The 24,243-nt window shown below is 37.6% G+C and overlaps 1 protein-coding gene and 1 non-coding gene across 2 annotated transcripts; one reads left to right on the plus strand and one right to left on the minus strand.

The window, feature by feature from the left end:
* Window positions 1-3,851: 3,851 nt before the first annotated feature.
* LOC115305438 (hyaluronidase-4-like) lies at window positions 3,852-11,419 on the minus strand. Its single transcript, XM_029955684.1, has 4 exons — window positions 11,367-11,419; window positions 9,720-10,670; window positions 6,083-6,172; window positions 3,852-4,383 (listed from the first exon to the last, which is right to left on the minus strand). The coding sequence occupies exons 2-4, from the start codon at window positions 10,638-10,640 to the stop codon at window positions 3,937-3,939; spliced, it is 1,458 nt and encodes a 485-aa protein (XP_029811544.1). The 5' UTR covers window positions 10,641-10,670; window positions 11,367-11,419; the 3' UTR covers window positions 3,852-3,936.
* An 8,065-nt stretch (window positions 11,420-19,484) lies between these two features.
* On the plus strand, window positions 19,485-19,689 carry LOC115286069. Its single transcript, XR_003905835.1, has one exon. It is a non-coding gene; the product is annotated as a small nucleolar RNA U3 (small nucleolar RNA).
* The last annotated feature ends 4,554 nt before the right edge of the window (window positions 19,690-24,243 follow it).

The raw sequence follows: 24,243 nt of genomic DNA on the forward strand, positions 1-24,243 counted from the left end.
TACTGGAACCTCATCATGATAAAAAGCTTCTGCACAGCAAAGGAAACAACAAAGCTAAAAGGCAACTGATGGAATGGGAGAAGATATTCGCAAATGACATATCAGATAAAGAACTTACCAAACTCAATACCCCAAAAAACAAATAATCCAGTGAAGAAATGGACAAAAGATATGAATATACACTTTTCCAAAGAAGACATCCAGATGGCTAACAGGCACATGAAAAGATGCTCAACATCATCAGGGAAATACAAATCAAAACCACAATGAGATACCACCTGACACCTGTCAAAATGGCTAAAGTTAATAGCTCAGAAAACAAGATATGTTGGTGAGGATGTGGAAAAGGGGGAAATCTTCTTTCAGTGTTTGTGGGAATGCAAACTGATGCTTTCATTCTGGAAAACAGTATAGAGGTGATCAAAGAATTAAAAATAGAACTACCTTATGACCCAGCAATTGCACTACTAGGAACTTATCCAAAGGTTACAAAAATGCTGATTCAAAGGGGCACGTGCACCTAATGTTTATAGCAGAGGTATCAACAATAGCCAAGTTAAGGAAAGGGCCCATGAGCTGGTGAATGGATAAAGAAGATACGTTTTATACACACACACACACACACACACACACACACACACACACACAATGGAATACTACTAGGTGATAAAAAAAAAAGAATGAAATGCTGCCATTTACAACAACAGGGATAGAAATCAAGGGTATTATGCTAAATGAAATAAGTCAGTCAGAGAAAGGCAGATATAGTTTGATTTCACTCATATATGGAATTTGAGAAACTCAATAGATGACCATGGGGAAGGGAAGGACAAATAAAATAAAAACAGAGGGAAGCAAATCAAAAAAACATCTTTTTTAATTATAATTTTTATTTTATTTTTTTATTTAAATCCAAGTTTGATAACAATATAGTGTAAAAATGATCTGAGAAATAGAATCTAGTGATTCATCACTTACAGATAACACCCAGTGCTCATCCCAACAAGTGCCCTCCTTAATGCCCCTCACCCATTTAGCCCATTCCCTCCAGCCAACACCCTGCCAACAACCGTCAGTTTGTTCTCCATATTTAAGAAATAGTCTCTTATGCTTAAATACGGAGAACAAACTGAGGGTTGCTGGAGGAGAGGTGGGTGGGGTGATGGGTTAAATGGGTGATAGGCATATACTTAGGCACTTTTGGGGAAGAACACTGGGTGTCACATCTAAGAGATAAGTCATTGGGTTCTACTCCTGAACCAAGACTACACTGTTATGTTAACTAACTTGAATTTAAATTAAAAAAAAAAAAAGAAAAAAACAGAGGCGTTCCCATTTGTCTTTGAATCAGACATACTTGATAACTTTCTAATTTTATGAGACAGTTGACAAACATTATAGTCTGGAAACCCAAAATCATGCAAGCCAAAATAAATTACAACAAAACAAAGGTTTTTATAATCTGTTTTAACTTGAGACTTTTTTTTAACAAAATAAAGTTTTGAAGAATCAACTATTAGAAATGTGGTAGTTTTTTGGGTTTTAGTTTCTTTTGCTATTAAATTTAAGTGACATAAAATTTAATGTTTTTATTAAGAAAAAAATGATTATCTGTGGGTTATATAGTTGGTATGATTTCTATTTTCTCCTATGTATTTTCTATATATTTTCCCTTTTTCTTTCATCTACCTTAACTCTTTTTCTTATGCCCTGATTCTTTTGGAGTCACAGTAAATTTAAACAATAACGACCAGCGATTTGTGTCCTATTGATGCATTCATTGATTAGTGGATAAAATTGGCTATACCTCTCATTCTCTCCATATCTTATTTTCTTCATTTGCAAAATGGTGGTAATATTTATTAATGTTTGCCTTTTCCTTCTTTAGAGAAATTCATTGCCTATCAAAACTCTGATCTCATAAAGATGAAAAACTTACCAATAAAGGATAGGAGCCATTTCTTTTCCTTATTAGGGCTTACTACCAACTTGAATAGTTGTAAAAACATTTCTTGTTTGGGCACAAGAATTTAATAACTGGAATTTCAGCCTTAGTGCAGCAGAATACAAACATAATTGGGGAATTTAGCAAATAGCCCTAAATTTAGCTTACTCTATTTCACTGCCTCTTTAACTTTTACTTCTTCTGAAATGAATGAATGAATGCACAAGCAAGTCCAAATCTGAGTGTGATCTATCTATCCACATTCTTTATGTATGCCCAGATGAAGTGCAAGTGAAATTGCAATATTTGGAAAGCATCAGACAGAAAAATATTTTCTCTAAACTAAAAGAAATAGTATTTGGGATACTCTGCTTTGTTTATGAAAGAAATTGATCTGGATTATAACGAGGTCAGTCCAAGTGACCACATAAATTTTTCTTTTTTTTTAATTTTTTGAATGTTTGCTTATTTTTAGAGAGAGAGAGAGAATGAGCACAAGCAGGGGAGGGGCAGAGAGGGAAAGAGAATCTGCACTGTCAGCGTAGAGCCTGACATGGGGCTTGATCTCAGGAACCGTGAGATGGTGACCTGAGCCTACGCCAAGAGTCAGACACTTAGCTGACTGAAGCACTCAGGCGCTGTAACCCCATGAATTTTTTCAAATGACTTATCACGCATTGATAACTGAAGGGAAATGAATTGCTAAGATACAGTGTACTTTACTAAACCAACAAATATCAAATCAAGGAATTTCCTATATGAAATTTATGGGAATCTAAAAGGGCTTATCTTCTGATAAGGATGATAGCCAAATCAATTACTAAGAGCCCTCATAAATTTGAACCCTGCAGCATTCAGTATAGATTCCCTCTTGCCCTAGGACTCAGTATTCTGGGGTCACTTGAATTACTTAAATTCCCAATCCCTGGAACACAAATAGCTAGAACATAACGTTTGCCTTCTTTAGCTCCCATGTTACTGTGTGTTCCATATCCCATATGACCTTATTACAAAGTTTCCAATTTGTTATAAATTATTGGAGTTTTTAAGGATATTGTAGCAGTATTGATCTAATCCTAGTAGGTACTCTTATTTCTATCCAATTCAAGTGTGTTTTTATTTTTTGATGCAGATATATCTTATGTGACTGGCTTTCCTCCAGAAATTTCTCTTTATTTAAGAAAAAAAAAAAAGGATGTACTTTTGCTCAGACTCTTAGTTCAAATAAAGTTAACTACTGACCTGTCTCTCCACTCCCTCTGCTTTTCTTCCTGCATCAACCACACTGCCCTCCCGGGGTCCTCAAATACTCCAAATATGCTCCCATTTAAAGGGTTTTTGTTGTTGTTTTGTTTGGTTTTTTAATGTTTATTTGTTTTTGAAAAAGAGAGAGAGAGAGCAAGCAGGGGAGGGTCAGAGAGAGAGAGAGACAAAGAATCCCAAGCGGTCTCTGTGCTGACAGCAGAGAGCCCAACTGGGTGTAAGATCTTGACTTGAGCTGAAGTCAGACACTTCACTGGCTGAGCCACCCAAGCACCTCAACAGGTTTTTGCCTTTGTGCTTCCCTATTCCGCATTCCAAGGGTACTCTTCTCAGATGTTTTTGCCACCTGCTTCTCCTGACTTCAGGCCATCATATTAAGGGGCTTATTTGTCTACCCTATATACAATTTCTCATGCTTCCCTACACCCCCTAATCCCTTCACCCTTCTTTACTATTTTCCATACCACTTATCACCATTCGATATACATGTATTTATTTATTGTTTACTTATTGTTCAATTTCTCACAAGAATCTAAGCTTCCCAAGGGCAGGGACTTTTGTGTATTCACTTCCTTATCACAAGTCCTTAGCATGAAGTAAGCATCCAATAAATAATCACTCTATCAAGGAAAGGAACCAATGATCACTTTAAAAAAATTTTTTTTTACTTTAAAGCCAATAAATATTTAGAAGTAAATTAAAGCGGGGGAGGCAGCATGTGCTACTCTTCAGTATTTCAAGGCAAAATTGACATGGTGATAAGGGGTAACAAACTCCAATAGAATGATAAATAAGATCATGCTGAGAAACACTGAAAAGTTCAAGGTAGCCCTAGGGGCCTTACTCTTCTCTCCCAAGAGATCTGCAGAGTATTGGCGGCAGGATTCCCCACGCCAGCCGCGATAGCAGTGACACACAAACTTGTTCCTCATGACCTTGACTGTTTTCAGTTTCTCAGTTGGAGAAATGATGAATCTGAAACTCTTATTTAGAATGTATTTCTTGGTGCTGCTTTCTGGCATGTGCAGATAGGCGGAGGACTCGGGGGTTTTTCGGACACACCGTCCATTATTATTACATAGGCTTTGACTACAGAATTTGGCCGCAGAGGTCACGTTAACAGCATAATGGCCCAATGGCCCTTGGATAGACTTTTGCACAGATAAGCAGGCCTCCTGTAAGAAAACAGAGAGCTATTTAGATCACTCTCAAAATGTGATTCTAATATACAGATGGTGTTAATACCTGAAGTGTTGTATTTGGTGAGGCTGAGGAGGAAAGCCATCATCATTAATATGGCATGGTTATTTTAACTTTAAGTTTAATTGTGAAGTATCTTCATCACTGATACTTAATAGACGTAACATTGCAGGTCAGACTTTGCTAAGACTGTGTATAGCTACACTCTCAATGGATACATTCACCCCATCTCCTTGCTTTAAATAGAACTCCCATATGTGGATCTCCCAGACCTTATCTGAACCAATTGCACACCCACCTACCCATGTGACAGCCCCACCTGCATGTCTCACAAGCATTTCAAACTTAACACATTCCAATCTGATCTCCTGATCCTCATGACAGATGGCAACTCTGGCAGCCTTTCGCATCCAAGCATATGCCAGCCTCCTCTTTCCACCGCCTGAGGAGCTAAGCCTTGGGGGTGCAAGGTGCGGGTTCTCGAACCAAACCCCAGCTGCCCCCGTGTGCGAGAAGGAGCCAGTACCTACATGGCAGTGGCTTGGGAAGAACTTCAAAAGACAAAAATAATTATAAACGCCCCAAATAAATAAATATCACATTACTCACTTTGTCTCCTTTCCAACCCAGTCTTCCACACCCATCTGTAAAGCAAATGAACAAAGAAACTGCCCCATACTTCTTTTCCCCATACCTAAGACCTAAGCTCGGGGTGAGGGGAGGAAGGGCAGGAAATGTGAACCCACATAATAATACGCAGCATGTACTTGACATGTACCATGTGAGACATATGCTATTATTTCCCCCATGTTACAGATAAAGAAATCCTCAAGTCAATGACTCACTCAAGCTCACATGGCTATTAAGTGACAAAAAGTGAGCACTGGACCCCAAATGGCCCAACTTCAGGCCTCCTGCTCTTAACACCTCCATCATCCCGACTTGTACCATGAGAAATGATGTTTGGCTGTTTTTATATTTTGGAGACTGGATGTTTTATTAGCTGAAAATGAGACTACTTGTTAATACCTGGAAGTGAGAAAAAAATCTGTGGTTCAGAATGTTCACTCAGGCAATGAGACAGGCGACCAATAGAACATGTGAAAAGTCAGTTCTGAAAAATAATTATTTTGTGTGTGCATTACAAACAAGAGTAGATTGTTAAAAAAATACATATATTTTTCCTTCCATGAGCATTTCTAACATGGATAATTAGGCAATAAGGAATCAGTTTTAGAAAACCTATCCCTCTTAGTGTGGATGAAAAAATATTTATTTTTTAAATTTGGTATTTATATCTTTCTCACATAAAAATTGGATCATTGCATCTACTGATCCCTGCAAAGTAGGTTTTATTTCAGAACCTTTTTTTTTGTAAGATGGAGAAACTGAGACTCAGAGAGGTAAATAACTGGCCTAAGATTATACTTCTAGAACGTAAAAATGAAATTCTCCTTTAGGGCTGTCTGATTCAAAAGTATGTGTTCTTTCCATGCTGCTACTGACCACAGTGGCTGGTACACAGTAGGTGCTCAAACAATGCTCATCCCTATACTCGTTGAACTTCATTAAAGTCATCTGAGCAGATAACCATTTGGCCTTAATGTGAAAAATTAAAACAAAAGCCAGTACCTAGAAAATGTTCAAGATGCTGACAGAGAAAGTACTGCTTACCTTTGAATCAGAGTATTCATATCCTCCCCACAGGATGATTCCTGCTGCCCCCAATGCGGCACTCTCTCCAATTGTATGCACTAAATCTTCCTAGAAAAGAGAATTATCACAAGTTGTTTCTGCCAAACTAAATGTAGCCATTGACATTTCAGTGATAAGACTCAACCCATCAATTGTGGTAAAAAAAATAAAACATTGATAATGTTATCCTTGTTTCTAAAACAAAGGACTGTGGAGCATTATTAGAAAAAGGCAATTCTTCTTTGGATACTCAGTTTTATTTAATAAATATTTATAATGTTTCAGACAATACACTAGACCCCGAAAACTTTAAAATGAAATAGATTCTAGTTCCTGTCCTCAAGGGAGCACTTTAACATGATAGTCGACGAAAGACATAAAAACAAGTAATTATAATTTGCTGGAACTCTTAACTTTGATGTTATACTACCTCTAGCCACTAAACAATAATAATTTTAAAAAAGAACAAAGTTTTCTCAGATAAGAAAATCAATTATAGTATAACAAGTTCTATATTGGCCTATTAGACATATAGATTAGAGGTTCTGCTTAATGCTACAAGGAAGAGTCTAGAAAAGCTTTCTTCAGGAGGTGAGATTTCAGACATGTCTTTCAAAATGGGTACACATTCGTAAGACAGACGGGAGAGCGGAATTTTGTGTACAGTAGCAAGAATAAGGGCAGAGATTCACATGTAGGAAAGAACCGCCCAGAGAACTGCAAGGAACCGCTATGGTAAAGCACGGGGAATCTGGGAAGAAGTGAAGGCTTCTGAATCTTTGTATAGAAATAGGATCCAAATACAGAGAGGCTTTTATGCTATTTTAACGTATTCGGGCTTAACTCCAAACAAAAGCTTTAGTACTGGAAAGCCATAAATTTGCAATTTTGATAGATGTGTTTGGCTGTCACATAACACATGTATAGGAAGGGGAAGGCAGGATGGTAGCAAGGGGCCCCAATTAGGAGATGAAGGACACTGCTCAGTGAGAAATGATGGGAGTCTCAACAAAGACAGTGTCAGTCCTTATAAACCAGAGGGGCAGACTGAAGAGTGATTTGGAAATTAAGATGGATACCTATTGAATAATGAAAAGACAAGGGAGCTTGACTCTCAAGCTGGGTGACTAAGTAGATTATAATTCACTGAGTCAAAAAACGGAAGAGGTTATGCTCATGTTTATGGACCAAGAGCAAAGAAGCAGGGAATGAGGGAGGATGAAACAGAGAGATGATAGATGAAGGAACCTGCATTCTTTCCTGCCCTCCAGGGTGTGGAGAATCAGAGAATCCATGCAAAGACACAGTACTCAAAAACAAGGTTGAGAAAATGACCATGCCATAGCAAAGCTTTTCTGCATTACGAGAAATCTCCAGGAACACCGCTGCTTGTTTCTGCCATGTGTCTAGGTAAAACAAGAAGAAAGGAAATCATCCTTCTGTTGTGCTAGCTAGGATCGCATTCCTTAAACATAAATCAAATCGCTCACTTAAATTGAGAAACTTCCAAAAGAAAACAACAAACAGAGGTGGTATTTTAAATTATTTCATTGAAAAGTTGTATTATTTAGACAATCAGTAGGAAAGATCCATCTCATTTGTTGATATTTCGTGAAAGCCACAGGACAGTATTAAAATGCTTCAATATAGGGGTACCTGTGTGGCTAATTCGGCTGAGTGTCCAACTCTTGATTTGGGCTCAGATCACAATCCCAGGGCAGTGGGATTGAGCCCTGCTTAAGCTTCTCTCTCTCTCTCTCCATCTACCCTCCTCTATAGTTTTTGGTGAGTCGAGTGTGTGGTCTATTGCTTTTGAAGTAGAGCTCAGAGGTAATACTTAGCCCATAATTTTTGGCAGATGTCTAATGGTACAAAAATGGGACAGTTATGGAAAAGACTCATTAAAATGTGGCTCATCTCATTCTCTCATTTTCTAGCAAGAGAAACTATCTCACTGTATGGACTATTATTCATTTCTATTGTTATTATTATTAATAACATATCACGTCTGACACAGTGTAGTCACTCAATAAATAATTTTCGAATGAATAAATATAACCTAGTCTTTTTCCCAAAAAGATTTGAGAGAATGACATGATTCAAAAGATCTGTTACAAGAAGACTTTGCTAGGTATGACTGATATCTTCAAATATCTGAAGACCTGACTTTCCAAAGAAGGATTTGATTTATTCTAGGTTATACCAGAAGGTAGAATTAGACTTAATGGTATGAATTATCCATGGACAGAGTAGACGTAAGATACTCAAGAACTTTCTGGGAATTAACATTGTCGCAAAATGGCAATTTTTCTTCTGGAATAGGAAGATCCCCAACAAAAAGTGCTGAAGCAGAGGCCAGATAAGAAAGAATTCATGTTTGGGTGAGAGGTGGATTAGATACCTCTGAGATCTTCCAATTTTTTTGTCAAGATACTCAGGTTGTTTTTCTCCTAAATATATTAAATAAACAACCTATTACTGAATAATCCTCAATGATAGAAATATCAAGTCTAATCAATAGCATTAGGGTCAATAAATTTTATTTGGAAATATTTGAGGAAGGATTGATTCTGCTTTTAAATGCCCTTATCTCAAATATAAGTGGTCAAATAAGATGAGCTGTGTATTGTCTATCCAATGACCCTGTGTCTGTGTTGGGAATTGGAATCACAGAAATGTGGGCTCACAGGTGTGGATGGAGATTTAAGGGTTTTCTTATCTAGTCATCCACCCAGTGACTGAATCCCTACAATAGTGTCCTATCTAAATGACAATTTAGCTAAAGCTTGAACACTTCCAAGTGTCTGCAAACTTATTATCTTCCAAACAAGCTCATTCCCACCTCTTTGTGCTTCCTACTCTGTGTTATTTCTAAGGAAATGTTTGTTTACATAAACCACTTTTAATGCCTTGATACTGGCCACTAGATGACATTGTAGACTCTTAAATATGAAATCAATAGCATCTATAATATTTTCAATGACCTTAATTAAGACATAAAAATGAAATATAAAAAAACTATAATTGATTAATACTTTTCCCAAGCTTTATTCTGTATGTTTTAGATTTACAAAATTGCTGCTACTCTTTCATATTAAAAAGCTGATTCTGAAATTTCTCCAGGGTTAAAATTAATCTGTTACATCATTTAACTCAAGCTTGACAACTATTCTACAAGAAAACCCTGAAAATGCTAAGCTCAGTAGAGTCATCATCTAAAAACTAAGTAAACATCTTGGGCACCTGGGTAGCTCAGCTGGTTAAGTGTCAGACTTTGGCTCAGATCATGATTTCACAATTAGTGAGTTTGAACCCCACATCAGCTCTCTGCTATCAGCATAGAGCCTGCTTTGGATCCTCTGTCTCCCTCTCTCTGCTCCCCTGCCTCCCTCAAAAATAAGTAAACATTTTAAAATAAATAAATAAATATTAAGTAAACATCTAATTGTAAATGACATTGTTTCAGAGCTGGCTTGACATGTGAAGAAATATACCTTTAATAATAAAAGTGTTCTATTATTAAGGGAAAATAATTACCCTAAAACAGTTTTTTACAGACTATATGTCATTGTACTAAATTTCCATTTTTTAGGTGAATGATTATACTTTTTCTTACCTGTGACAAAGCTTCAATACTATGCAAATAAAATGGTCTGGAAAAAATAAAAACTGGCAAAATATAGTCCTGTCTAGCCATTTCAGCAATCCTCATGGCTTCCCTAACTCGATAATGAACAAATTTCAAAGCATTTAAACTCGACTTCAATATTTTATCCAAATATATTGAAGTATAAAGTGCTGTGCTTTTTTCCCATAGCCACTGGAGTTGGTCATTGCGGGAAATTTCATCATCTGGGCATTTACCGGTGTAGATCTGTGGGTTTATCCTATAATCATAATTGTAGCAGTCTGGGTAGAGATAAAAGCCCCATAAACACTTTGGTCTCATTTCTAAAGCCAATGTGAGAGTGGTGTTCATAAAACTCCTTCCAGCGCTTTCGAATTCCTGTTGGGCAACTGTTTTCACTTTCATTTCTGACCAATCAGGATGTTGGCTTCTAGTGAAGGTTAAGGAGTGGTTTTTATATATTATTCTATTGCCCCAATTTCTATCCCATTGGGGTTTCCAGCTTTCCCAGTCGATGACAGCAAGACCTTCTGACCTCCACCAAGAGACTGCTTTTGCAATGTCATCAGCTGTCTTCTTGAGATGTTTAGAAAGACTCATATTCTGTGGTATCCCTCCATTAAAGGATTTTCCATTTTGAGAGAAATAAGGATAATACCCTAATTCATTTGGATAAAATATGGCAATTGTTGACCCCTTCTGAGTCTCTACAGGATTTGCTATAATGTTAAATAATGGGAGATTCAAATCCACGTTGAAGAAATGTTGACACTGCATGGTTGGGGCAGCCCAGAACATGTTGAAAGGTTGGTTCTTGATCACTGGAGGCAGTACCGGTTTGAGGGCTGAAGGAGTGAATTTGATCAAGGGCAACAGCACTTCTAACCATGCCATCCACAGGTGACACATGGCTTGCCGTTTTCACCATTACAGCATCTCCTTAAAAACAAGAAGAGGGAAAAAATTAGACACAATTGAGTCAAATATCCCTTTAGTTTTATACTACACAGAGTGTAGCAAATGAAGTAAACTCACGGTGGTGTTCAAGCTGTTTTTAAATGGTAGAACAATTTTTTTTTAAGATTTATAAGGTTTATTGATATCTTGGATTAATTTATACTTTCATTTGAGCCAAGGGAAGAAAAATGAGGCTTTTTTTCCCTTAAACACTAGAAATGTGAAAACAATATTCAATAAATAAAAACTAAAGTAAAAGTTTTCATACCAATTCTCAGCTATGCCAACTCTACCTGCTAGATGTTCTAGCTTTAATTTTCTATTATTCTGACTACATTGATCTAAATATCCTACACAGACATAAATTTGGTTGTAAGGGAAACTAGGAATGGATTGCCATATCTCTTTATTGATTACTGGAAAAGTGACCAAGAACATGCCCTGTTGAAAATTAACAAATGTTGGTATTTTAACAAATATTAACTGGAATAAAAAGAAGTAACAAATGATACCAGTGGGAAGCAATACCTTACTTGCTTTTTGAAATGCACTGGCCTCAAAGACATCTTTGTCCATTTGTTTATCTGTTGGTTTTGTTTTGTTTTGTTTATTTATAAAAGATAGCAATCACCCTTGGAATTAGCTCAGGCTAAATTAGAAAACATCCATGGCATTTACCTGCTGTTGATTCTGGATCTGGTGCTGTCTTCTCTGAGGTAGATAAATAAGCCTAAAAATCTATTAGTTCTTTAACTTTATGATTTTCTCTTGAAGAAATTAAACTGTATTTTCACCAGTTAAATCCCAAATCAAACTTGGCTCTTTAAACCCCTTCTAAATAGTCAGTTGACCCAAAACTGCCAAAGAATCTTCCCAGAATGCAATGACAGCCTGATAAAGGGTGCATTCCAGCCAATGAGATGTAATTCTGCAAGTAGCAGAGTTGAAGGTTTATATCAAAATTATTTTATCATGTACATATTTTTTAATATAAAGGAATCACAGATGTTTCTCTGATGTGATTAAACTCAGTATCTTTTTGAGAGTCGTACATAACTTCTTGTGTAGTTCTTGCTGTCTTTATTTCATATATTAGATGCAAGAAATGCTACCAACCAAAATCATACATTACCTCTTATAAAATGGTACCCTAAGATTGTAAAGACTTTGGCGTTCTCTTGGTACCCAGTTTGCATTTCATCAAAAACCTCCACTATAGTAACAAAAGAATGCATCATTAAACAATGTGAATTTTTAAATATAATTAATTCTTTCTTCACGATGCTTACTGAGATTTTATTCCATTTTCTAGCCATTTTTATTATTCAGAATGTAAAACTAGATCTAAATTTTCTGACATACATACATACGTATTCATGCACACATACACTCTGGCTTTTGTTCAACAAATCTGCAGGAGCACTGACAACACAGACTCCACCTTTGACCCTCCATCTTGTTCATGCCTATGCAAGGTCCTCCCTTGGGGCTACGTGTTCCAAACCCCATGGATGTTACTGTAAGCCTTGACTCTGGGAAGCCTTGCTCTGATCTCCCCTGAAGTGCTGCAAAGATGACTCCATGTTAGGGAATCAGTCGTGAGCCCATCAGGCACAGGTGATGCCACTTTAGGTGACTACCTTTTGATCTCACCACCACGCCCCTCCCTCTATAAAAGCTGTGGGTTAAGGTCAGGACTAGGTGGAGAATAGCCGAACGGCTGCCTGGATCGTTTGTATGATCTAGGGGATTTTCCTGATGGCAGATTTTAATTGACAGAGGACACAAGGGACAAGTTGCCCAGGTCAGGGAGTGATGTGAATTTGGCTTGATGAGAAGGTACAGAGAGGAAAATACAAGTGATAAAAATAACCCTGGAGTTGGGGTTTTATGCATTAAGGGCTTGATGGAATGAGTTCTGATGGACTCTGAAAGGGAAGTAAGTAATCCGTTTTAACGATAACCTACTTGTCATTGGTAGCTTTGATTTTTCCAGTGAGAAGTACCAAGTGCAGGGCATAATTTTGCCAATAACATTCAGAGTCCTGTGAGCCTCTTTTCAATTCTGCCAAGAACTGTGTCAAAGGTGAGAAAGATGTGGTTTTACCATACTTTTTTATACATTTTCTTCCACTGAAATGTGAACTTATTAAGATGACTCTAAATATAAGTGTGTGTGTGTGTGCGCACATATATTAGAGTCCAAATTGATGTGTGATTGGGGATTTCATTCTTTACAATCAATAACATAAAACCTTATATTTTTTTTACATATGATAAAATCACCAATCACTATGTTTTTTATGATAATGCATTATTAACTTAGGATCCAATTTTAAAAAATCTCTTTAGGGTTTACAACTTCAAACCAACAAGTTTAGGGGCACCTGGCTGGCTCAGTTGGAAGAACATGTGACTCTTGATCTCCAGATTGTGAGTTTGAGCCCCACGTCAAGTGTAGAGATTGTTTTAAATAAATAAAGAGATAGATAAATAAACAAAAAACTTAAGAACAACAAGGTTTTATAACTATACTATATAGAGCCTCTTACAATATGTTGTGGGACATTCCAAGCAAAGATGGAATTTTCTCTCAAACCAGGGTCTTGTTTGCCTGAAAATTGGAGCTCTGTTGAAGAAATTCAGAATAGGTTTGGTGTTCTTTTTGTTTTGTTTTACCTGCAGGTTATTTATGGGTTTTATTTTCTCAGAGGAACAGTAATAGTTTTCCAAAACAAAAGAGAATGATTAAAGCAGATTAGCCTCACTAGATTATTTTGCTCAAATTCACCTGTATTTCTAATTTTGAATAAAATGACAAGCTAAGTAAAATTCAAATTATTTAAATATCTGAACCCAAAAAAAGGAAGCAACAAAAATTCTCCAAAATGCCTATAAGGTTTTATAATTTTTCCAGAAATAAGTAGGGAAATTGCTTTTTATCATATAGGCTTTAAATTTGGGAAAAAGAAATTATATGAACCGTTGAGATTAACTGAGACATATTGAATAGTTTGAGTTTATTTGAGCAAAAACCAATTTGGATGGGGCAGCACCAAGCCAGAAGTGCTTAGAAGGAGTCCACTGAAAGGAGCTCTGGGAGACCCTGTTATGGGAAAAGGTGAAAGCAAAGCAAAGCAATTATTTTATTAAGTTTTTTAATGTTTATTTATTTTTGAGAGAGAGTCAAGAGCATGAGCAGGTTTGGGGAGAGGGTGCAGAGAGAGAGAGGGAGACACAGAATCCCAAGCAGGCTGCAGGCTCCAAGCTATTAGCACAGAGCCCAATGTGGGGCCTGAACCCATAGACCTTGAGATCATGACTCAAAGTCTGATGCTTAACAGACTGAGCCACCCAGGTGCCCCAAAGCAAGGCAATTATTGATTGGCTAGAGCTTAAAGGTCGAGCTGGCTGTTTGTGATGTGGTTGCCTTAGGTCTCAGTCTCGTTACCTTGCGGCATTAGATTCTGGTTTGCTTGTGCAGGTCTATAGGCCACCACAGCTTTAGAGCCACGTTAGAACAACATTAATATTCTTTTCCTGCCAAAATGTTCTATATGAACAGCCACAGGACCACCAACTAAAGGGGTGCCTATGGAATAGCTGCACCAATTCCATCCCTTCCAACTTCTTAAACACAAGGAGCACTTGGCTGCGCAGCTTTTACACCCAACTGAAGCCGGGAGAACGGCTCTCTAAACAAACGCTGGGTGGAAAGTTCCAGCAATCTGAGCTCAGTGGCTGGCTTCCGGGTCACCCAGTCCCCTTCCAGAGGTGCCTCTGAGTCACCTCATTAGCATAACGAGACACTTTTATCCCTCTCCTTGGGGAAACTGGAAGGGTTTTATTATTTTATTTTTATTTTATTTATTTATTTTTAAGAGGGAGAGCGTGAGTACACCAGCCCAAGTGGGGGAAGGGCTGAGAGAAAGAGGAAGAGAGAGGATACCAAGCAGGCTCTGCTCTGTCAGTTGTGAGACCCTTCACCTACTGAGCCACCAGGCGCCCCAGGAAATTGAGGGTTTTAGGTGCTGTGTGCCAAAAATAGGATGAAGACCAAACATATAGTTCTTAGTATAATATCACAGGTGGATGCATATTTTGGATTGCTGAGTTTTCCTGGATTTTTGTTCCTTTTATTTTATATTACAACCCTCTTTATCTTTCTTTATACCTTTTATCAAAAAGTCTATTTTGATATTAATATGGCTATTCCATCTTTCTTATGTTACTGTTTTCATAGTACTGTATCTTTTCCCTTCCTCTTAGTTCTATCCTGTGTCTTTTTATTTAAAAGGTTTCTCATGGGGTCATGTGGGTGGCTCCGTCAGTTGTCAGTTAGGCATCTAACTCGGATTTCAGCTCAGGTCATGATGTCATGGTCATGAGACAGAGTCCCACATCCGGCTTCGTGCTGAGCAGGGAGCCTGCTTAAGATTTTCTCCCTTGCCCTCTGCCCTCTCCTGCTAGGGCACATGCTCCTGTTTGTGCTCTCTCTCTCTCTCTCTCTCTCTCTGTCTTTCTCTCACTCTATCTAAAATTAAATAAATTCTTCTGTAGGCAGCATGCAGTTGAGACTTGCTTTTTTTAACCGAGTCTGACAATATATCTGCTTTGTAACTGGTATGTTTATGACGAGGGAGCAGAAGGCAAGCCGCCCCAACGAGGTGGGAGATGTGTGATAATCCTCAGGCACGCCTGGCTGCCCAACACAAAGGAAAGGGGAAAAACAAATGGTTAACCAAGAGAGATCATATTCTACGGGACCTAAGTTTCCATCGCCCCTCCATAGTGATCTGGGAAGCAAAGGCGGAAGAAAGTGGTAGGTAGAAACAAGTTTCCTTATAAGCTGCAGCCCATTGACAGATCCTGGAGGCGGACAGAGTGAAATGTTTATCCAGTAACTCCCTACTGTCTTAATGTTAATACTTTGCTAGAGGGAAAATAGCTAGGCCTCCAGTTCCTGTGACTCTTCTTTAGCATATGAAAATCTCATTGGAAACCTCCCCTGGACTTTACTTCTCCCAACTCCATAGTTTGTAACCAGTCTCTCCTCATGGTCCCAGGACAGCTCTTCCTGCCCATGGGTCCTATCTTTGTGCTTTAATAAAATCACCTTTTTGCACCAAAGATGTCTTCAAGAATTCTTTCTTGGTGTCGGCTCCAGACTCCACAAACCCCACTATCATCCCAAAAATGTCATCATTTTGTCCATAATATAATTATCAATATAGTTTATTTAAGTCTCTGATATTGCTACGTACTTTCCTTTTATATCTTCTCTTTTTTATCTGTTATGCCTTTCTTGACTTCTTTTGGGTTACTTTAACATTTTTTGTGGTTGTTCCATTTCATCTACTGGCATCTTAACTGTATCTCTTTTTATTATGTTGCTAATGTTTGTTCTAAGACTAACATTAGGATCACTTACCTCATCGGTGTCTATTTACTATCAATATTGTTGCTATTCACACTTTACATTTTATACCCAACAGTTGCTGTTTCCCATTTTTCAATTATCACTTTCCACTTGACATTTTACAATCCATGCTTCACGAATGTAATAACCTTTCAACAGTATAATTCCATTTACTCACTCCCCTGCTTTTACAGACCTAATAATGGGAAAGGAGAAAGTGAAACTGCCACACTCAGACATTATCACTTATGTAGAAAATTCAAAAGGGGATATAAATTATTGAAAAACCAGAGCTTATCATGTAGCTGGATACAAGATTAATACATAAGTCAGATGTATTTCTATTCACCAGCAAGAAACAGCTAGAAAACATAATTAAAGAGAAGATTGAAAACTTGTGCAAAGCTGCTATGAAGAAAAGTTATTAATCTTCACTGAGATATATTATAGGAGACCCAAATAAGCAGACTTCTGATTTCTCTGCCCTTGCCCCCTTCCAGAGGTGCATCCCGAGTCACTGTGTGATCCCGGGTTTGACCATCTCCTGAACTCTCGTTGGCTCTTTCCTTCAGGAGTCGGCAGACTGGATACAAGAGCTGTGAGATAAGAGGAAGCACTGTTTCCTCCCACTTAGGACCTACAGTTCTCCTGTGGAATTCGGGCAAGCTTCTCAGCTACGTGGGGAGAGACAAAAGGGTCAGTATTTAGTGGTCTGGAGTAGACTGGTGGTCACGCAGAAAAGGGCAGGGTCAAAACCCTTGAGCAAACTGACACAATAAGTCATAATGTAGAAGATGATGCTTGAACAGAAGGAATGTAAAGTGCTGATTAGATGAGAATCTTGTCCCTTCCCCCAGGAATCCACAGGAGCAATTGGAGAGGGCGATCCGAGTGAAATGTTGATCATCCACAGGAGGGGTCTCAGAGCACGGGGGTTTTCTGTTATTATTTCACATGGGAAACATTTATCCTCAGTGGTGGATGAAGTCAGGAAAAATATGCATATAACCCTGCTCAGACATTTCTTTAGAAAAACAATGTCATGTCATATATGCCATTTACTTCTGTGCTTTATTCACACCAGGTAGGTGGTGGCTTGTGAGGATAATTGGCTGGGTTATAGAGAGGAAAAAGCTGCACTTTCTTACCCTGTGTACAGTATAGTGGGAGTAAATTATGACCTATAGTATAAGGATAAGATGATTATATAAATAACCTATAAATTATGTGGGAGAAAATCAGTTCTGAAGTGAGACCTACCCGGAATGCCAGGCGAGTTCAAAACCGGTAGATATTAAATGTGGTTAAGAAAATCTGGATAAGCTTTGAGCTGGAAGTGATATTTAAGGCTTAACTTACCAGAAGAACTTTAACAGCCTAAACTTGTAAAGGGACTCTGGATGGAGGGGATGGCAAAAAGAAAGGAAACACAGAGGAAGAAAGATAAAAGGCCTGTACAAATAGTAATGGGCATTGCGTTTTGAGGTGTAGATATCTCAAGTTGGTGATATCTAGCAGGCAGTTAGGAATTTTTCTAAAGGTGTAGAATTGGGAATCTTCTGTGTTAGTGGCGAGGAGAGAGAGATCTACAGAAAAGAGAGGAGACCTGAACATAGATTTCAGAGGATCTCTTCAAAATCGAAGGAGAGAAAATATCCATCAACAGAAAGAAAAACCAAAAAGGATGACACCGTGGACCTAAAGATGAGGGACAATAAGCGTTTAAGAAAGATGACGAGCTATGGAAGATGAACACCAAGAAAGGGCAACCTTCTGGGGGAGGTAGATGCTGACTCGTTTCAAATTGTGAAGGGGTTTATGAGTAAATCAATTGAGAGGAGGCAGTCTTGTTCCTTGGACTCCAGGGCAGCCTCTCTGGGCCTCTTGATAACTCTTGCTCAAGCTCCTTCATCTGGAGCAGAGGGAGGATTCCTTCTCAAGATGGGAAGCGTGAATGGTACTGGCCTTTCAACTTCAGGGTACTCACTGAATTTACTCCTGAAGGGCTAAAGGAAGAGACTGACACTCAATTCAGACTCCTAGTATTTGATGTCTGCAAGTCCTGAAATAATAGCAAGGTCGCTTTTGACTGATTTAAGGGAGAGGCGTAATACAGCAATAAACAATTGTAGACACTTCCTAATCGGAAAGATATATTATGTTTGGAATAGCACTGCATCTTTCATGATTATTTATTAAGCTATCTCATTTTTTCAAGCAGTTGAAAAATAGGTATTTGTTAATATTTAGTGTTGCCTTTAGTGTGTTTCAATTCTATTTTTAACGTTAAAGGTTCAGTATCAGAGAAAGATCTATAGGGCACTCAGAAGTAACAAACATGCTGTACTCTTTTGCAGGGAAGTCTTTTTAAAAAAAGAAAACAAAAAGCAAAAAATATCTTCGCAACATAGGCTCCACAATCTGGGTTGCATTTTAAAATTTAGATTAATAAGATGGGGTGCTTGGCTAGTACAGTCTGTGGAGTATGCGACTCTTGATCTTGGTGTTGTGAGTTTGAGCCCCACGTTGGGCATACAGATTACTTAAAAAAAATAAAAAATCTTTTTAAAATGTGGATTAATAATAAAGATAGCTCAAGAATACACAAAATGAAGTAGATGAAACTTGATGTATTGCCTAAATCAAAGAGCAAGTGGATGCAAAAAGACAAGAGTTCAATTTAAATTTAGTTACACAGAAGATTCTCTGAAACAGAGGTGTTTGGTGATGTGTAAAAATAGGAAAGCTTTCCTTTAAAAAGAACATATTACCTGAATATATGAAAAGGTTTACAGTAGAGGGAGTTGTGGTGGAGAAAGAAATATGCTTAAATTTGGTTTTTCTAAAAGTCCATATGGACATTTAAAATTAGAATTATCAAGTAAAAAAATACATTATTTTATATAATGTCAGAAACTTCTGCAACAAGCATCTGGAGAAATCTTTATTTTTAGAAGTTTCAAGCATTACACTGGTTGCTTTGGCAGTAGTTACACTTGGAGATTACATGCTCAGTTTTCTTCTCCCAAACTCATCAATCAGCAAAATCATTCCCCCTCCCCTGGGGAGGGATAAAAGAAGAGGCAGAGAAAAGATAAAAGCATTTCTCCCATAATATTCTGGAAATTCCTTCCCCTATAGGACACAAAATTCTGGGGGGAGGGGAACGTGCTCCCTAATACCTTATTTATAGAGTGACCAGTTTGCTGAGGACAGTCACGGTTTATACCCATTGTCTTCAGGTGATTATTAGTAGTGACACCTTTTAATTCTCTAAACGGTCCCAATTTAGACAATAAATTATATGGATACTCTACATATGTAGCAATTGCCCAGTGTAAATTAGGAGACCCATAATACCAAAAATAAAAATTTCAAAGATTATACTTTCAAGGATCATTTATACAGTTACTAAAGTTTCTCTGAAAGTGTAGAACGCCGGAAACCACCAACAGGAGACATAGCATTCTCTCCTGAGCATAGGGCTGATTCTTGGTGTTGTTTCTGCAAGTGCCCTTCACCATTGATACTGGTTCTTCTCTTCCTTTGGGGGAGCAAGAGGGAGAAGATGCAGTCTGTAGAAAGAAAAAGGAAGGAAGAAAGAAAAAAAGAAGGAAGGAAGAAAGGAAGGAAGGAAGGAAGAGAAAGAGAATGAGGGAAGGAGGGAGGAAGGAAAGAAGAAGTTTTATAATACTTTCTGCTTAGCCTACAAAATGAAGGAATTTGAAATCACACAAAAAAAACAAAATTATAAAATTGCAATGTAAAAATGCAATAAAATTGATGACATCAATTAGATTTCATACTATGATTAAGTTTATATATGAGTTAGTTTAAACTGCTTAGAAATAAACAGTTTTTGTATATTTTAAAATTTTAATTTTAGAATTATTAGCCATCTTCAATAAACTGATTTGTACTTTTTTATTCATTCTTCTTCCCATGAGAGAAAGGCCTCATATGATCATTAGTTCAAGTTAATGAGCGCCCTGAAATATTTCATCTATTTTTGAGAGAATATTAAGGTCCACAGATAGAAAATAGACCAAAATCCCGTTTCTGGGTTAATAATTGCCAGTGCTATTTCCATCCTTCCTAAGTTGCACTTAACTTTGAGAAGGTTTTAAAACTTAAGTTTTAAAATTTTTAATAGGTTTTATGAATCTTTTTCAAGTGCAGGGGTGCTCAGCTGGCTCAGTTAGTAGGGCTAATGACACCTGATCTCAGGGTTATAAGTTCTAGCCCCAAGTTGGACATTGAGATTACTTAAAAATTGTTTTTTCAAGTGCCTCAGTATGAAAACCAGAAATGAATGAGAAATAATATGAATAAATGTCATAATTGATTATATTCTTATCAGCCAATGAAGGATAAGGAAATAAGTGCTGGGTAAAAGATTAGTGAAGCCTATTTTTCAAAGATTTTATAATCCAGTGGATGAAATAAGCATAGAGAACAATGTGGCATAATAAATTGTATTTCAAAATGACATTGAGGGACAACTGGGTGGCTCAGTCAGCTGAGCATCTGACTTCAGCTCAGGTCATGATCTCATGATCTCATGATCTCATGGTTTACAAGTTCAGGTTCCCATCAGGCTCATTACTGTCAGTGCAGAGTCTGTTTCAGATCCTCTGTCCTCTCTGTTTCTACCTCTGTCTCTCTCTTTCTCTCTCTCACTCAAAAATAAAATAAACGTTATTTGCACTGGCAATAAATATTATTTTTGAGCGAGAGAGAGAAAGTAAGCAGGGGAGGAGGAGAGAGAGGGAGATACAGAATCTGAAGCAAGCTCCAGGGTCTGAGCTGTCAGCACAGAGCCTGCTGTGAAGCTCAAACTCACAAACTATGAGATTATGACCGAAGCTGAGGTCGGACACTTAACCAACTAGGCCCCTCAGGCACCCTAATAAATATTTTTTAAAAAGTAACATTGAAATTTAAAGTGGATGAATATCACACTAGAAAGAATTTTTTAAATGCAGAGGAATGGAGTGACTACATTCTAATTAAATCATAACAGATAATAGACTTACTTGATTTTTCAAATCCCAAAAGAAAGGAAACTTCTATTTTTACTTTATAATGAATTCACATAGCAACAAAATGAATTGAGAAAAAAATTCATATTAGAATTGAAGTCAAAGACGGACCTAGTTTAAAAGGCAAGACACTCATTTGTAGAAAAATATGTCTGATAAGAAGAACAAAAAGCATGGAGCCAAATGAATAAATGAAATACGATTAACAAAATGTTAACAAAAGGGTTTATAATTGCCTTTCAAAGTATTATATATTTTTTAAATGTTTTATTTATTTTTGAGAGAGAGAGAGAGAGAATGTGAGCAGGGGAGGGACAGAGAGAGCAAGAGACACAGAATCCGACGCAGGCTCCAGGCTCTGAGCTAGCTGTCAGCACAGAGCCCGACGCGGGGCTCGGATCCACGAACCATGAGATCATGACCTGCGCTGAAGTGGGACGCTCAAGTGACTGAGCCACCCAGGTGCCCCTAAAGTATTATATTTTTTAAAAGATCTAGAAAAATGAGCCTGCTGATAAGAGTAGAGGATTGAAAATATTGGCTAACAAGGAGACATAAAAATAAATAATTTTTTGTTTTGCTTTTTAACAAGAAAATTAAAGGAAATGTGTAATTAAAGAATAACAATGTCAGGGCACCTGGGTGACTCGGCAGGTTGTGTCCCGCTCGGTTTTGGCTCAGATCTTAATCTCATGGTTCGTGAGTTCAAGCCATGTCAGGCTCTGAGCTGACAGTGCAGAGTCTACTTGGGATTTTTTCTCTCCTTCTCTCTCAAAATAAATAAATAAACTTTATATAAAAAAAATAAACAATGTCTTTATGTAAGGCTATGAGGGAAAGGAAGAGAATAGTACATTGAATGTGAATCTAGTTAGAGGGAAATAGCATTATTTAACAGTGCTGAAGGAGCCTGGGATCAATTTACTGATGCTGACTGACAAATGCAGATGCCCTCACCTGAATGACTGTAGTAGCCTCTCCTTACAAGTCTCTCGTCTTGTACTCTTGCTTCTTTCCATCTTGTTGCAGCTCAGCAACCCCAATGTCCTTTTAAAAACTTGTCAGCCCATGCCACTCTGCTGCTCAAACTTCTTAAATGATCCCCATGTCCCGCTGGGTACAGATTAAGGTTTGACAGTATCCTGGACAGGCCTATATGATTTGGTCACAGTTACCTCTCTGACCTCCTCTCCGGTCTCTGTCCCCTAGCCCACTCTCTGGTCACACTGGCATCCTCAAAGTCCCTGCAACAGACCCGGCAACAGACCAGACTCTCTCAGGGCCTTTGCTCCAGCTCAGTTGTTCTCAGAGGATGACCCAGGGATCTCTGTAAATCCTCAGGATCCTTTCATGGGATCTAAATGGTCAGAAATAAAACAAATGTTCTTTAGGGTCCTTAACATCTGAGACCAAAATATTGAGCATCATTGCTCTAGCTAATCCACTCCAGCTCGGAGAGCCCTGGCCTCAGACATCTGCTCAGCTCAGTCCTGTATCTTCTTCAAGACACTGCCTGTTTACTTCACTTTCCCAGGGAGGTCTACCCTGACCACCTTGTCCAAATCTTAGACTTCCCATTCTCCTGTACATTTTCTCTTTTCCAGGGCATTTATTACCTACAACATACTATTTAATTTATTTCAATATGGTATTTATTGTCTCTCGATGACTCCATTATTCAAGCTTCAAAAGGGTGAACATCATAGTCAGTTTGTCCATTGATCTATCCCAGGAGCATGGGAGAGTGCCTGACATAGTAGATGTTTCCCGAATAAGTGAATGATGAAGAACTGAGTCAAATTTCCAATACACTTATTGTGATGAACCTTGCATAATGTACAGAATTACAAAATCACTATGTTGTATGCCTGAAACTAATATATTATATGTCAACTAGACCTAAATAATAAAATTTAATATATATGTATTTCCAAGGCATATCAAAGTAATGGCTTTGCAAAATAAAGCAAAAATGTCAACATTCATCAAAATTTAATAAATTATTGAGAGATAAACATCCAAAGAACAAATAATAATAAAAGTAGCATAAAGACTACAAATTTACCTAGTGAACCTGTCTGTAGCAGAAGAAAGGGACTATTTGAAATATCTTGTGTCAGTAATTACATGCTTCAGTGTGCGAATGACACACACCACCTCCATCACCACTCATTACTGATTAGCTGGAACTACTCACATGGCCCCACCCACCCGACCAAAAAAGAGACCAAAAGTACACGCCTGTCATTTACCTGAAGGCAGAAAGCTGAAAATATTTGACAAATAGCACTATTACGTGATGGATTGTGTTTCACATTTGGTAAATCAATTCAGTAACCAAGATTAATAAAATTTCTTGTGAAATTACTTCAGAATATACAATGATTATTAAAAGCAAATAACTTCTAGTTTCATTATAAATAATAAAAGGTTTATTCTTGACTTATATAGCAGAAAATAAGTTAAGATATACTACATTAATCATAATGAACTTTATTAATACTTTGGACTTGTAAGCATTTCATTCATTCCTCACATCTTTTTTTCTTCCTTCCATCCTTTCTTTTTTCCTTCCCTCCTTTTTCTTTCAGCAAATATCTTTGGGCCTTCTATGTACAGATAATAGTTCTTGGTGATGGGAATACAATAGTGAATAGACAAGATTTTTGCCCCCACAGAGTTTATAGTCTACTGGGGAAACACTGGCAATAAACAGGTAAAAAGAATTTAAAAATCAAAAGAGTTATAGATTGTGAAAAATATTGTAATGGAGGTAGACATTTAATAAAGAATAACTGGGATAGGAAGAAAATTCTTTTTAAAGTGATATTTGAGATAAGATGTATATAGACTGGGAAGGAGCTAGTCTTGCAAAGATCCAGAGGAAGAGAATTCCAGACGTACAGGACGTGTGCAAAACTTCTGGCATGACTAAGAAATATTAAGAAGTCCTGTATGGTTAAACCTCTGAGGAAGGAAAGAGGTGAGAGGTGAAGTTAGAGAGCCAAGTAGAGACCAAACTATGCAGAGCTTTGCTGACAAAGGCATTAGGTTTAGATTTTATTTTTAAAGTAATAAAAAGTCATGAAAGGGT

Source organism: Suricata suricatta, chromosome 2 (assembly GCF_006229205.1).
Source record: "Suricata suricatta isolate VVHF042 chromosome 2, meerkat_22Aug2017_6uvM2_HiC, whole genome shotgun sequence".
NCBI classification, from domain to species: Eukaryota; Metazoa; Chordata; class Mammalia; order Carnivora; family Herpestidae; genus Suricata; species Suricata suricatta.

Coding starts and splice junctions, on each gene's coding strand:
- LOC115305438 (XM_029955684.1), bottom strand. CDS start 10,640: ATGTGTCACCTGTGGATGGCATGGTTAGAAGTGCTGTTGCCCTTGATC. Junction 6,173..9,719: donor GTATTGAAGCTTTGTCACAG/GTAAGAAAAAGT, acceptor TCTCTTTTCTAG/GAAGATTTAGTGCATACAAT. Junction 4,384..6,082: donor ATGAATACTCTGATTCAAAG/GTAAGCAGTACT, acceptor GTTTTCTTACAG/GAGGCCTGCTTATCTGTGCA.